The sequence below is a fragment of the Dendrobium catenatum genome, unplaced genomic scaffold, assembly GCF_001605985.2.
Source record: "Dendrobium catenatum unplaced genomic scaffold, ASM160598v2 fragScaff_scaffold_1574, whole genome shotgun sequence".
In the NCBI taxonomy this organism is placed as follows: Eukaryota; Viridiplantae; Streptophyta; class Magnoliopsida; order Asparagales; family Orchidaceae; genus Dendrobium; species Dendrobium catenatum.
The window spans coordinates 994,091-1,010,343 of record NW_021320036.1 but is presented as its reverse complement, the minus strand read 5'-3'; the positions used below and the strand labels follow the sequence as shown (position 1 = coordinate 1,010,343).

At 34.4% G+C, this 16,253-nt stretch overlaps 1 protein-coding gene across 2 annotated transcripts in view; it reads left to right on the top strand.

The window, feature by feature from the left end:
* LOC110108163 (E3 ubiquitin-protein ligase AIRP2-like) overlaps positions 1–15,561 on the top strand; it is a 17,827-nt gene extending 2,266 nt beyond the window's left edge. Inside the window, exons 2-5 of one of the 2 annotated variants that reach the window (XM_020838679.2) lie at positions 6,774–6,939; positions 7,069–7,135; positions 7,327–7,561; positions 14,665–15,252. In XM_020838679.2, the coding sequence (XP_020694338.1) occupies positions 6,774–6,939; positions 7,069–7,135; positions 7,327–7,561; positions 14,665–14,926 (730 nt within the window). In that variant the 3' untranslated portion in view covers positions 14,927–15,252. Of the gene's footprint in view, positions 1–6,773; positions 6,940–7,068; positions 7,136–7,326; positions 7,562–14,664 lie in introns of both variants that reach the window. The other variant, XM_028700693.1, reaches the window with a different exon arrangement.
* The last annotated feature ends 692 nt before the right edge of the window (positions 15,562–16,253 follow it).

Here is a 16,253-nt window from a genome sequence, read left to right as displayed (position 1 = left end):
AAAGCACATCGGATTTTTATAGTGGTTCGGTCAAACTATGACCTACGTCCACTCCCCGGAGTCCTCCGCTCCGGGAATTTCACTACAAGCAATAGCTCTCCTTTTGCCCCCCTTGGCAACGCGGAGAAGCCCTTACAATACTCCCTTTCACCAACTCGACGTGGCGGAGTGCCAAACTCTGTTTTCACCCTCCTGGCGACGGCATAGAACCTTCTCGTTTTTCTCCCTCCTGGAGAAGACAGAGTACCTCGAGGTCACGAATGTAGAAGAGCCTTCCCCTTGGAGATCCTCTCACAAATTCTTCTAGGGCCACAAGAGGAGCAAGATGCAGCAAGTTCGGAGCAACCGTGTGATCTCCCTCACACCTCTTCTCCCTACAACGCTCACCTTCTCCTTCCTCTCTCAAACTCTAAAGAACTTCTCAAGAGCTCTCTCCCTTGGAATCCCTCTCTAACCACGTTCTCCTTTCTGATTCACCCTCTGAAAACATAACTATTTTGACACCTAAAAACGGGCTCCAAAATTCTTGAAATTTCAAAGTAGCTGTTACTATAGTACAGTACAATTTCTAATCGTACAGTACGATTACGAAGATGTACGAACAATTCAAAATAAATCGTATAGTACGATAATCGTACGGTACGATCCTCAACATTACTGAACGTACAGGACGATAACCGGGACGATCAAATGTCGTCTATGTTCATCGTATTGTATGATACGTATCGTACAGTACGAATGGTCAAAATCAAGGCATTGTCCAGGACGAATTCTGGGACGATCAAGAGTCGTCTCTGTTCATCGTATAGTACGATCTACATCGTACTGTATGACGAGGCAAAAACAATGGATCGTCCAGGACGATCTTCGAGATGATCAGAATTCGCTCTGTTCATCGTATTGTACGAACGGTTTCATACAGTACGATATTCAATTTGAAATTAAGCCTTAAATTATTCCACTAATCACAGGTTAATTTAAGTAAGTATTTAAAATAAATCGTACAGTACAACATACGTCGTACAGTACGAACGACGGATAAAACTTACTTAAGTTAATTTGACGGCTAGGGTTTTGGATTTGAACATATCAATCATTAAAAAAGCGGACGAGGCGTCCGCATTGAGTCGCGCCTCAAGTCGAGGCGGAAGTCATGCATATCAGGGCTTACGCCTCGAACCATCCAGTGAAGCGTACGATTTTTTCGCACAAGGCGTACGCATTAGAGCGTAGCGCCTTGAGGCAGTATGAGGAACCGCCTCGAAATTTTTTCTTCGGTATATATGTAAATACGACGCAGCCAATTCGTGTTTGTGTATTCGCGTATATGATTAGGGCTTCCTGTGAGAATTGAAAGGCGAACTAGAGGCGAAGCCATGAGGGAAAGAGACGAAGCTGTGAGTGCAGGAGACGAAATGAATCCAAAAGCAATAACGGTTTCGAAAGAAGGAAACGAAGCTGAAGTTGTGAGTGCAGGAAACGTTCAGGCCTCGGTTAGGTTGGAAGAGCAGGTGAGCGGTGTTATGGCCTTGATTTTGAGGTGCAGTAACGAAAGCTTGAATAACTCCTGATTCGGCTTTCTTTCATTCGTCCGTTCAGTACATGCTCGGTACCGAGCAGGTACAAGCTCAGTACCGCTTAGTACATGCTCGGTACTGCTCAGTATATGCTTGGTACTGCTAGGTACATACTTGGTATCGAGCCAGCACCGCTTGGTACCGAGCAAGTATATGCTCGGTATTGAGCGGTATATGCTAGGTACCATTAGGTACACGCTCGGTATCGAGCAGTATATGCTCGGTACTGAGGTTACATGCTCGGTACGGAGCGGTACATGCTCGGTACTGAGCGGTACATGCTCGGTACTGAGCATATACAACAAACATAATTTCAAAATTACTCTTATAATAAGTGCCCCTGGAAACCCCTACAGGGGCGCTGCCCCTTGACCCGGCGACCTGACCTGACACGTCGAACCCCGCCAGGAGGCAGTGCCCCCTTGGACCCCCGGCAGACTGATACATTTTTGTAATCATGTTGTTTTATTATTTGTAGTACAAATAATTGTTAAAATCTGTCATATTATTAGCATGACTAGTGGTACAAGAAGGAAAGATCCTGCATGAAAATATGGAACTCAAGTTGAAGTGTCTGGCGAAGGTGCAAAGAAGCGTTATGTTTACATGAAATGTAATTTCTGTGAGAAACGCTATATTTGCTTATGAAGAATGAGATAAAAGTTCATGGGCAAAAAAACAAGAAGGAAAACAGGTAAAAAAAATTGTTATGAAAGATGATTCATTTTGGTGCAGTACAAATTATGCTTTGAAGACAACAACACCATTAGTTTAGGTGCTTAGAATGGTTGATGGTGAGAGGGCCCCGGCTATGGAATTTATTTATAAAGCAATGAATAGGGCTAAAGAAGATATTACAAAAGATTTGGGAGGTCAAGAAAGTGCCTACAAAGAAATATGGGATATTATAGAATAAAATTTTGTTCCGGGGGCAGCGCCCCCTTGGACCCCCGGCAGACTGGTACATTTTTGTATTCATGTTGTTTTATTATTGGTATTTGGTAGTACAAATAATTGTTAACATCTGTCATATTATTAGCATGACTAGTGGTACTCTTTACTTGTTGATGATTTACAATCTGATGATGAATGAGTTACTCCTAAGAATGTTGATGTTTTTGAAGTTGAAGTAGAAGGAGAAACTCAAGTCAATGAAGACATTGAAGCAACTACTCATATATATAAAATAAAGAAATAACGTGAGATTGGAGCTTCAAAAAAATTCAAAAGTATTCTTAAATATAATGAATTATTTTTTTATACTATTATTGTTTCATTCTAGAGCTAATGAAATATTAGCTTATATAGGAGATAAAGGAAAAAAATATTATAGATGAAGAAGAGTTTGAGGATGACTTCGACATTAATTATGAAGATTCTTCTGAAGAAAATCAATGTGATGATGAGCCTGCATTGGGTCTTGATCCTAAAGGGATGTTTTATTTTTAAGTGAGTTTATTTTAAATCTTCTTTTCCAGTAATATACTAATATTATCTTAGAACAAATCATCAAATTCACAATTGACGTAATATTTTGTTATTTTTTTTTTGACATTTTTGTCATTTTCATAATTTTAAATTGCTTTATTTTTATAATTTTTTAGGCTTACGCCTCGCCTCGCTTAGCCAAAACGCCTCTATTCCCGATTTCGCCTTTTAAAATGTTGGAACATATCGTACAGTACAAGTTTGATTCGTACGGTACGATCTATTCACAAAATCGTCCTACAAGCTCAGATAGTACGGTACGAAATAACGTCGTACAATACGATCTACAGAGATAGAAAATCTCCAAATTTTTCTTTTAAAAAACCATCTCCCCCTGTGTGTGTGCATGGTTGCTCAGACATTTATGCATTTTGTGGCCAGACTCAAGAAAATAAAAATAAAATAAATAACAAAATACATTGTCAGACTCATAATCTACCCATTCTTGAGTCTTCCTGTCGTCCTGAATAGCTTGTGATCTTCCTGAAATGTTAGTACTCACAGACAATAGCAAACAAAATAATATTCAATGAATAAATAATTCAGACGACATTATTTGTCATCATCAAAATCTCAAACTCGGGATCATGAGTTGCAACAATGAATCCCTAGAAAATTGCAATTTTATACATGGTGAGGCCTTTGTGGCATCAATTAGTTAAACAAGTTTGCTTGAGGGCTTCTTTATAACACCTATTGCACCTTGTTTTCCATTTGGAATAATAGAACTAATTTCTCATCAAACACATTCATATCTTGATTAGGCATGTCACCATCATCACCATTGTTTGAATCTCCACTCCTTTCTTGTAGGTCCATTGAGAGTACAAAGTTAGGTGTTCAAGCTAAATCTGTTGTGGCAACAATTTTAGCATACATCTTCATAAGCTTCTCCTCTAGTTCAAGGCAAATACCATTACTCTTCAATTTGTTGGAAGCAACATAACCATATAATTCAAATGTTATTAATTATATATCAAATTCACAATGTTTTGACTACTAATGTTTAAATTCCAAATCTTTAACTTTTCCTTCCATCATTCATTAGAGAAAGGAATTATTCTTCTTTGAAAATCCCAACCTAGGACAATTGAATCTCGTTTTAAATCATCGTGCAACTTTTGATACTTTAGTTGATCTTATTTATTCTTAAGTTGTGTTTTATAATGCTATATGATGAGGACATCAGAGATCAACGGCTATGATCTGGAGTTTATTTTTTATGTGTTTTATGTACTAGTTTATTTTTTATTTATATTTTTTCCATTTTACCCTAGGGGTGGTCATATGGTGTTGTAGCCCGAAGGACATTTTAGTCATTGTTTCTTTTCTTTTCATGTGGCCTATTTATAGGCTAGTTCTCTTGTATTTTGGGTTAATGATGAATAGGAAAAAAAATTTCAGCTTTCTTGTTCTTGATCTCTTTGTGAGTTCTTGAGAGGAGAAATCCTAGGAGAGGGCCACGCATCACCCGTCAGCAGCCAGTGGATTCCGGGACTCGCGGTTAGTACTCATAGTATTTTCTTATTGTCTCTTCCTTTCCCCTACATCCGTCCACCTCTTCTTCCCCAAACACCCGCCGGTCACTTCAAGTCTCCAAGCCGCCGGTCAACCTTAACAAGATCCCTTCCACTTAACCTACAACCCTTCCTCCTTAGCCAAACGCCACCCAAACCCCAAACCCTAACCGCCGGCCTTCCCCTCCCATGGATCCAAAATTGATGGTTTTGCCTCTTTCCAAAAGTGGAGCATTAAGATTAGGAGGGAGCTCCAACCATATTAGGAAAGTGCTCAATTCGTGGATCTAAGTTACCTAGCCCAAGTCCTTGGCCGCCGGCTTGAAGCCTCCACCCGCCGGCCCCTTGCTCCACCACCTAAAGCTGCCGGCCACATCCTTTTCCCCCACAATAGCCATCGACCACATAATTCCCTCAAAACTTTTGAATTCAAATCCACTATAAATGCTTTCTTAATTTATCCCCACTAATTTTGGATGATAATTAAATTCAAATTCAAAATATTTGAATTTAAAAACTCTTCTTAAATTGTCCTCCTTTAATTTAGAAAAACCCGCAATTAACTTAAATCTGAAATTAATTTCAAATTTAAGTATTCAATACCTTAATTGCTTGGGCCCACCTCCTTAATACTTAACCCCTCTCTCTCTCCTCACTCCTTGGCCGGCCCCTTCCCCCTCCTCTCTCTAATTAATTAGGTCCCATAAATTAAGGATCTAATTAATACAATCATCTCCCCACTTTCCCTCCCAATTCCCCAATTATTTCAAATTCAAATTTCAATTAAACATAGCCCTAATTACTCATCAAATATGAAATTTATTTCAGAATTAATCCTACCCTTTCCCCACCACCAAACTTTAGAATTCAAGTCCCAATCTCAAGCCTCTTCCCCACCCCATTGCTTGGCCGAACCCCTACCTGCCCCCTCCCTGACCGGAACTCTTTTGCACCTTATTGGGTGCTGTCCAGGATCTATCCACATCAACATCGCTGCTGTCCTGAAGTTCTGCACCTCTTCCTGGCTGTTCCTTGGTGCAAGAAGGCTCGTGGTTGTTGTCCACTTCTTTCCCAGCTTTCAAACAACCTTGTTGGAGTGCGTTATCTCTCTTGTCTTTGGGTAAACTCGACACCCGACTCGCTATCTTCATAGTTGCATCCTTGATTGTGATTTTACTATATTCATGAAGATCATGTTAATGCTTCTCCGCTAAAACCTAATAATTGGAAGAGTTGTGTGAATGATCTTCTTGTAGTGACTAATCTCAAGCCCAAATAAAAAATTAAAAGTACAAACTAGCATATTTTGAAATTAAAAAATAATGCTGATATAGACTAGGAACATAAAGCTTTCATGAACTTCAGGTAACTAATGATTAAAAAAAATGCTAAAATGAAGCAAAAATGAATATGAACTTCTTGTTTATAGGTGACAGAGACCACTTTGTTGGATGTGAGTTTCAGCCAAGATAACAATTTTATTAATCTTGTATGGCTGTTCAGATCTTCATGGTTGAACAAACTAAAGAATTACTAATGATTATTTTAATTATCATTTCAATCTTTATACCATACAATACTATACCAAACAAACAAATATTCTTATTGGCATGATTACTTTTAAATAAGATCGACACGTATAGTATTAGTATGTTTCGAATTACAACAAACTAATTGATCCATATTTCATGATAGAGTTTTAAGGTACCATTAGTGATGTACTTGAGTGATTTTCTTCTACTATTACATTTTGCATGCAAGGTTGTTTTTAAAAAGTTCTAATCAGTGAAAAGATAGGTTAAGGCATACAAAAAAAATTATCGTATGTTTTGTATAGCACCAGAGAAAAAGAGCTTTTATTCTTAATTAACTTTAGAAAATAAACAAGTAAAATATATCACAAAACTTATTTTGCTTATACAAGAAAGACAAATTAAAGCAAAAGGAAAATTAGTTAATCCCTAAACAGCCCCTCATTCAAAATTTCTTTCCCAAACCTTGTTCATTCTTTTAATATATTTGTTGTTGTTAGATTAGCTAAATGCTATTGGATTCCTTTTAGCTGGACTTTCTCTTTTATAATTGAAACTGTTTCTTTATTTTAAAATTAAGATAGATTTCTTTGCAAGTAAAGAAAACTGTCGTTTATGTTTCTCCTGTTGTTTTCTGATCCTTTTTTTTGAGTTTGCAGGGCGTCAGAGTTTCAAAGTAAAGATGGTGCATATCTTCAGATGATGATGTCATATAGTCCAGCAGCAAAGCATTTTCTTTGCATAGCAAAGTGGGCAGATTGCAGCCTTGGTGTGGCCCTTGGACTTGCCGGCGCTTTTGGACTTCTCAGGGTATTGATTTGTGAGGTATGTATCTTCTTCTTTCATATGTAAAGGCTTGACAATTTTTTTCAGTATAGTAAATTACGGCATTTGGGCATATACTATATCTTCTCGGTGATCTTTATTTCTTCACAAAACCTCATGATTTACTAGAGCCGTGTTGATGGAAGAGGAGCCAAATCAAAATGTGTAAAGAAAGCAAGTATTAAGGAATTTTATTGTAAGCTGATTGATTTATGAACTGAAACGTTTGTTTTTCTATTTAGGCTCTGTGTGGGACGGCTTTTTTATTGCTTCTTAAAACGGAGTTTTAGTAAAATTACTGAAACTCCGTTTTAAGAAACAATAAAAAAGCCGTCTCAACGAAGCTTTAATCACACTTTTCTTTTACTGATGGCCTTGATTTGGCAGCTGTTATCTTTCCCTCGTTGATTCAGATGCAAAAAGGGATCGCCGTAATAGAAGATTATAATCGAATGCCATTATGTATAGAGAGAGGAAGAAAGATAGCTGATGCTGAAAGGAGGCAGTTTTCAGAATTGGATATTGAAAGAGATGAGGAATGTGGCATATGCATGGAGTTAAACGGCAAGATTGTAATTCCCAACTGCTGCCATGCAATGTGCTTCAAGTGCTACAGCAACTGGTACTGAGCTCAACACTATTTTAAACAACAGTATAATATTGCTACCTTACTTCATCCGTTTGCAACATAATCTTTGTCAGTGCTGTATCAGTTCTTTCATTCAAATTTTAGTGTCTCTTTCTAGGATCCTCAATTCAAAGAATAATTTTGTGGGATGGGAACAGCCTACCTGATCAAAGAAATACTTCTGATCTTAACTATAAGTTGGAAGCACCATTTTCAGCAACAATGGCCGCCTAGGTGTTCTCAATGATTTTCTGCCTGCATAAGCATAGAAAGAAATTATTGATAATTAACTACATGGGAAATGTTTGAGGGAAATAGTTGTGTTACGTTGTTCTTAGGACTTGTGGCTAATAGGATCATAGAATGTTTGTGTTTGAAAGATGACCATTGTAGATCTCTCTGATTTTCTTTATTTGCGATTCCTTTGAAAATAAATTAGGTTGTATGATGTTTTCTGTGGTGTGGACTTTCTAGATGATCATATTATACATGGTAGATGAGTGGATACATAGAAATGATGACATTGTTTGTCATGCGTCAAGAAAATCATAATCATCTTCTTATTCACTCAGAAACCATCCATCTAGAAAATTTTGATGCATTCAATTGGTGATCAAATTATCCTAAAAGTTCTTGTGATCAATTTGTCTCCACTTTAAATATTATATCAATTGTTTTCGGTTTCTTTTTTAATCTTCACTTATCTATTCGATTTAATTAACCAGAATAGTGAGCAATCAGGCTAAGGAGTCAATGGTGGTGAGCAATTTGATGTTGGCAAATGAGTTGAAGGTGGTGAAGGCATTGTCCATTAGCAGGAGGGGGGAGAAGGAAAGCTTAACACATTAGCTTAAGGAATTGAGGGAGATGTTAACTTGAGAGAATGTAATGAGTTTATGATCTTTTACTTTTCATTAATCCCTTTAACGCGTGCTTATTTATTAACATATCTTCTTATAAGATTTAATATAAAGTAGTTGACTTGGTGAGCCAACGCTTGAAGTCCTAAACATCTTGAACTTAACTTATGGGTTTGTTAAACCTTGATAAAAAGCTATAATAACGAGCCAAGCTCCACAACCTCACAAGTCTGCTCGGCTCATTGAATCCCCTAGATTCAGTTATGTTTTGCAATCAATAAGAAATTTTTTGTGAAGTCTACGTCTTCTTCTTAGTTATTATTTTATATTTTCTTCCCCTTGGGTTTCTTCTTTGCACTTGAATATTAATTTACAACAAGTTACTCCTTTCCTTTAGGGTGTTGAACCAAATCTAAAGTTTTATTATTCTATAATGAGTCCAATTCCATAAACATAGTTTTCATCTGCTACTTGAATTCACTTGCACTGATGGCTTCCACAAAGCGGATGCCTCCTCATCATCAATAGACTTTACAGCATGCAGAACAAATGCAACCATATGAGAACGAAAGATATCCTCATAACCAGATCTCTGAGGTGTTCTAATATCTCTTGAACTTATGAGAAGTAATAGTTTTATCTGGTTATGGTGGTTTTACTTTCTCCCAATCTCTAGACATAGGAGGATGATGTGGTGAACTATCATCTAATTGTTCATGCTCAATCTCAAATTTGGCTTGTCTTCAATCGTTCCGCATAAATTATTAATCTAAATTGACTTATTATAAATCATGATTGATTCATTGATCTAGATATATTTGTTGGTTAATAAATCATGTTACTTTGGCATTACCAAAACAATCTATATTCCTTACTTGCATATTTAAGGAATATGCACATCTTAGCTCTCTCTTTGGCATGAGCATAAGCCAGACAGCCAAACACTTGGAATTGAATATATTTGAAGGATAAACTGACCACACATCCTAGGAGTAAATTCAATAGCATTAATTGTAGATCTGCTCACCAAATAGCTTTACAGTTTTACAACCTATGTGAAAAGGTCCTTATACCAACATTGTATAATATGCATCCATAACTAAGAGCTTCTTATTCATTCTTTATGCTACTCTATCCTGTTGATATGTACCCACTGTAGTCTTTTGCCTGATAATTCCTTCCTTTGGACAAAATTTACTGAAGAGAAAACTTCCGTTGTCAATTGTCACCCTCTTCATCTTCTGTCATTTTTGCTCCTCTCTTACTTTACTCTGATGGGCAACATTTGGACATATGATCAAGGCTTATGTGAGTCAATCATTTATGGAAAAAATTGACGGCACTTATCAATGTCCTCCTTTAAAGGGGTTAGTGTATTCCAAGTTTTTTTGCTCTCATCAAAATAGTAGCATTCCTGAGAACCTATAATTCTCTAGCTTCTATAGTGTATTTTAACTTATTGGAGTCCCAACTAACCTGTAATACTCTTAATAGGACACAATACAGTAAAAGAATTCATGTTGTTGACCTCACATTGTGGGATAAAAGCTTGAGGATGTTATTGTTGTTGTTGGAGTCCAACTATTTTGAAGAGAAAATTTTCTTAGAAGTTGGTGTATACCTGACCTCTCTCAAAGTCTTGGTCTAAACTCGTCCTATCCAATAATCTTACATCCCATATCACTACCCATAAGGACATTTTCACCATCGACCCACTCATAAGAAAAAAATAAACTAATCGTGAGGTCATGTGATATAAAAACATAGAATAAAGAATCAAATATTATTTTGAATATCACAGGAATGTACCAAGTGTCAAAACTAGATTAGAACCATCTTTTTGCTTCTTTACTTGATGGTTCTTTAGAGCTAGGATTTCTTTTCTTCTCCTTGTTTCTTGAGATTCTCTCTAGAACCTGTTTTAAGATTTCCATCATTCATGCTTCTTAGAGTACTGGTACTGTCCTTTCTTTTTGAGTTTCAATTTTAATCTTTCTTTTTCTATTTTATTTTTTGTCCAAAATTCTACATGGTCTCACAAGTATAACCCTCGATTGGGCTTTCATCTTGCACCTTTTTCCTCAAATAATTAGATAAAAGAGTAGACAACCTTGATCATGGAAATAAAATATTTCCTATACAACAAGGTAGTTGCAATGTGCTCATAAGAGGGTATAGAGCATTGCTTGATCGAAGTTTTATCTTCCTCTTTAATCTTCAAAATCAAGATTTGCTGGATCTAAGAGAAGCTTGTCATAGGCTTCTAAATGATTTGACAATGATATACCTTCCTCCATAAGGAATGCAAAAGTTTTTTCTCCAAATAGAGATTATTGGTGAGCGATTATTATTTAAATAGATTCCAATTTTTCATATAATTCTGTGATGTACATTGATATGTTATATTGTGAAGAACCTCCTTCTCCAACCTAAAGATACTTGAATTGAGTTCTTTTGGGTCCACCTCCTCTTTCTCCTTATCTATTTTAGATTGGGAATCCTTCACCTTTAAAGACTTGAGTACTCTTTCATTGAATAGAGATGTTCTTATCTTCATCTTCAGAAGGTTGAAGTTATTTATCTCATTAGGCTTCTCAAATTCAGAATTAATGGTGCCGGCTAAAGGTTTTTTTAATCCATTGGATGACACCATGTCCTAAATGCTTTTAAGATCTTATAATCGTTTTTTTTCAATTTTTTTTTGTGTAGAAAACCAAATTATGCTCTCTGAGAGCCCTAAAGAGAGCACTAAGACAAACATATCTAGCACCACACAAATGTGATATATAACAATGAAGAAATTACAGTGATAGCCATCAGAATTTATGTGGTTGGTCTAGAATGACCTTATATGGGGTGAGGGTACAAATAATCACTATCAAATTTATGCATAGGAGTACAAAATAGGAGAAGTAACGAACACATTAAATTCTCTTCTCAAAAAGCTAACAAGGAGATTGATGGTTTCATCAAATATTTGAGGGACTTTTCTTGAGAAAGCCCAAAGAGAAAATAGTTCCATTCTCACCAAATAACCAAGCAAAAGAAGCCCGACAACTCAAAATGCTTTTTGTGTTTGTGTCGTACGGAGACACACCTCTGGCATGTTTAAAGTTGTGCTGAAGATGTTTTAAGCCCAAGTTAGGGTTAGAGACGGACCAAATATGACTTGACATGGAAGATACAAGAATCTGACACGGGACACAATTTAACATTCACAGCCTTGCTGCTTATTGTTCTGTGTTTTGGTTTACAAATAAGTTTAATTTACTAGGAAAAACTCCTCACTTCTATGAATCATTTTCACTTTTGATCATTCAAATTCAGGGTTTCCAACCTTAACACTCAGGTTCATATTCTCTAATATTCAATGTTCGATGAGTCTAATGTTGGCTGTTTGATATTGTTACCTTATCAGTCAGTATCTTGGCTTCTCTTTGGCATTCTTAAAAGCTTTGCCTTATCTTATCAAGCCTTCATGATGAGTTTTGAGCTCTCTTAAACTATTCTTTCACTGAGCATGTCAAGAATCGAGCTTATTGCTCTACAGAGCATCCATCTCTTTCTTTCTATCCTTTTTGGTGTGTCTGATGGTAATGGCTTTAACTTTCTTCTTTAATATGTGATTCTTTCTTCTTTTTTATTTTTAATTCTTGTTAGATTATGAATTATTTTATCCATAAGATTTTATTTTGATATTTTAGAATTTCTAAAAAAAAAAATATTGATGTTGTTTTTTTATAAGATTTTAGTATATTTTTACTAGTAATATAATAATCTTAAATTTTTTTTAATTATATAATGATAGGAGAATGACTTTTAACTAATCTAATTGATAATTATCCTAATTGATAATTATCTCATAAGGGATATAACAGACAAGCATGGTAGTCGATAATCAGCATAAAATTGGTGGATGAGAAAAGTGGAGTGTTATATAGGTAGTCGATAATCAGCATAAAACCGTTAAACAATCATTTTCTAGAAGCTACACATTGAATTGCATGAATATATTGAAAAATGTGCAAGGGTCGTTGCATTGGCACGTGGTTGCAGTGTTATAAGCTAGGGTTCCCACATCAAGGATGAATGCGGGCAAAAATACTAGTCTATTAAACTAGAATTCTAATAAGAACTTGAAATGTAGGTTCTCCAACAAATTAATATAATTAAAAGGAGTAATAAATATTATGATTCTTAGGAAGATAAATATTCTATGTATTCATAAAATTAAATGGGTTGGAGAGAATGCTAATACATGAGATTAATATGTAATTAAGTGTCCAAATGGTTTTATATTTTGTATTTTTTATACATAAACCACTAATAATTTTTTTCTACTAAAAGAATTTTTATAGATTTTCCAAACAAAACCAATACTGCATGTATGTACATATAATGTGTTATGTGTGACAAAAAAATATGTAAATTAAAATTTTAAAAATATTTTTATTATTGATTTGCTGATTTTTTCCCAAAATTTCAAATATTATTCGATTCTTTCTACCGTTAACATTTTTTTATGTGCAATGTAATATTGAGTTATTTATCTTATATCAGATGATATTATGTTAAAAAAGAATATAGTTGCTTAAATAATTATCAATTTCATTAATATAAAATAAACCGCCAAATGGCTTGATTTTTTATTTTTTTTTAATTTTACGAAGCATTGCCTGAATTTTAAGGTACGTTCACTGATGCATGCACCTTATTACTAATATGTATATTTATTTATTGACACATGCATTCATTTTTCATATTTTTCTAAAGGTTTATATATTTTTCAGTGTGCATGTGTATTTATTTTTAAAAGTTTTCCATGACTGTTTTTTTTATAATTTATTGTTCATTTCTTTTTTCTTAACTTGATTTTTACCCATGGCAAAGGAATTATGCATTTTATGCTTTTGACGCATCATATCTGCATGTTGCTAGATTTGTTTGTATTTTTGTAAAGTTCAATATCACACTCTAATATGGGAATTAGTAACATTTCTTAATGATAATCCTGATCCAATTCACTTGAAAATGCAAGGGAGAATATCATGTAGAGATTTTTCCTGAAGTTTCAAGACAAACAGACTAACTTGTTAGTTGCTTCTCACTGGACTCTATTGAACATCCTTTTTCATTCTGCGATTGTTTCTTATGAGTTATGAGGAGCATTGCGAATCAGGATTCTTCTTTAGAGCGAACCTGATAAAATGTGATAAGATAATGATTAGCACATTGATCCAGTTCAACTAGAAGGGGCTAATTGATCAAACTTCCCTACGGCTGTAGCCTTTTCAATGCAGAGGAAGCATAAAATAGAGAATTGGTAGTTGCTTAGGAGGAGTCGTTTCATTCTGCTATTGTCTTTTATGAGAAGTATTGCGAACTAGGATTCCTGTTTTTGAGTGAACCTGATTAAATAACATGTGATTATCAAATTGATCCAGTTCAACAGCCTCTCCATGGAGAGGAAGCATAGATAGAGAGTAAGGCGTTCAAAAGCAAGGTTTAAAAATTGGTTTTATTCCCAACTTAGGCCTAGTTTGGGACGGCCTAATTAGTGAAAAAAACTTTGGGTCTTTGTTTTGAAGTCTAATTTTCGTAAAACTGTGTTTTTTAAACACTCATTATCTTACCGATTGCGAAAGCTTTAATTTTTTTGCTTCTCCATTAGTAAAAGGCTTTTTTGGAACAATCATTTCTCATCAAAATTTTACGAAAAGAATTCTGCTTCCAAACGAGGCCTTAAAGTCTTAAGATTCAGTTATTTCAATAGTTTTGTCAGTTTTGGGATTCAGTTTCGATTTCGGTTTGGTTACATTTTTACTATAAAAACAAAAAAAAAATATTTAAGACAAAATGAGGATGATTTAATTATGGTTCAAATTTCAAAACATGAAATTTGATAGGGCTTCAGTGATAAGAATTCTAATAAAGTATTGATGATAGCTCAACAATTTCAACCATGGTTCAGGTAAAACTCTTGAACTTCAATAATAACTTCATCAAAACCCTCGATTTTCCACTTGTTTTGCCACCCAATATCAGTATTTTGACAGACAAATAGGTTGACCATGAAAACTACAACGATTAATATAGAATTTTAGGAGAAAATAATCCAGTCCTTACTTCAAAACCATCATTAGAGGTCTCTCTTTATATTCCATCCAGTCCTTACTTCAGTAGACCAGCTGCAGCTGCTTAGCCTGTTTATAGAACTCAGAACCTTCTGCATTGCAGGAATTCGATACAACAATCATGCCCCTTCTGTCGTGAGAGCCTCAGCAAAGTGAAGCCTGATGACTTGTGGGTTTATACTGACGATAGGGATATTGTTGACTTGGCAAAGGTGACCACAGATGACCTGCAACGGCTATATTTGTATATAGATAAGCTTCCTTCAATGGGGGGACCTTCAGCTAATACAGTTCTTAATGTGGATGATTCACTTGAGAAGTCAAGCTCCACAAACAGGTTGATTCTTTCCACCAACTTGAATTAGGTTGGATTGATTTCTACATAGTTGCTCAACTTTTCGTTATTTTATAAAGCAGTTTTTAGTACAAAAATTTTTTGAACTAGAAGTTTTTGTATTAGAAATCTGCTTTAAAAAGCGGTAAGAAAGTTGTTCCAAACGAAGCTTTTATTTTATTTTTTATTTTAGCTGCTTTTTATTTATCAGCTATGATTAAAATTGGAATAGTAGTGCTTATCATAAGTTTATTGTTAGATGGTTGGTGTATAATCCTTGGTTTGATAGAAAAATTCTCTGTAGAGAGCATCTTCAAGCTCATAAGAAAATGCTAATTTTATGTATGTGGTAGATAAGAGTATGTAGGGTAATAAGTGTAATGGTTACTTTTTGTCTGATTTAGGCTTTGTTTGGGACGGCTTTCTTACCGCTTTTTAAAGCAATTTTCTAGTACAAAAATTTTATTTTTTTTACTAAAAAGCTGTTTTAAGAAGCAATAAAAAAGCCGTTCCAAATGAAGCCTTAGTGGGTTATTATGGGTCTTGATAGTTTTTAGGTTATTAGGTACTTTATGGGTCATTAAGAGTTATAATTTTATAAATGCTCTCTTATAGTATTAAGGCATGCAATAAATGAATTGAGCTAAATTACAGTTCAATCATCGATTATGAGTTTGTTTGATATAGTTTTTTTGCTGCTGTTCTATTTTTCAAATAGTAATCATGATTTTGTTTGGTTACTGTTTTTTCACTGTTTGTCAGAAATTTTTGTAGTGTGATGTTAGTTTTTGCAATCATATTAGCTAAGTTATTTTCACCACAGTAATTTCACATCGTTGCAAAAGTTTTGGCGGAATCTTGGCATTCTTAGTAATCGGAGAATGTTGTAGTTTTAAGAGAATAAATCTGAATTATATATTTTATAATTAAATGGGATTTGCTTAAATATCATATAATATATAAAATTTAAAATTTAATTTTTATTTAAATAAAATTTTAAATTTAAAGTAATATTAAAACATTATTAAAATTAATTTTTAAAAATAAAATATTTTTAATACTGTGGTGAAAATATTTAAATATTAAAATTTAGATATTATATAAAAGAATTATATGGTAGGTTTATAAATTCTCGTAAAGAAAGAAATTAGGAATTGATCATTGATGACGTAATCCAAAGGAAAATTGAAGGCGTCATTTATTATTTTTAATAACCTTTTGTGTTAAGAAATTATTTTTATAATAATTTTGAAAAAAATATTTTCTGTATAATAACTTTACAGTTTATTTTTTATAAAAATTTGTTGTCGTACCAAATGGAGATATTTCATAGAAAATAATGAAAAATTTTAGAATTT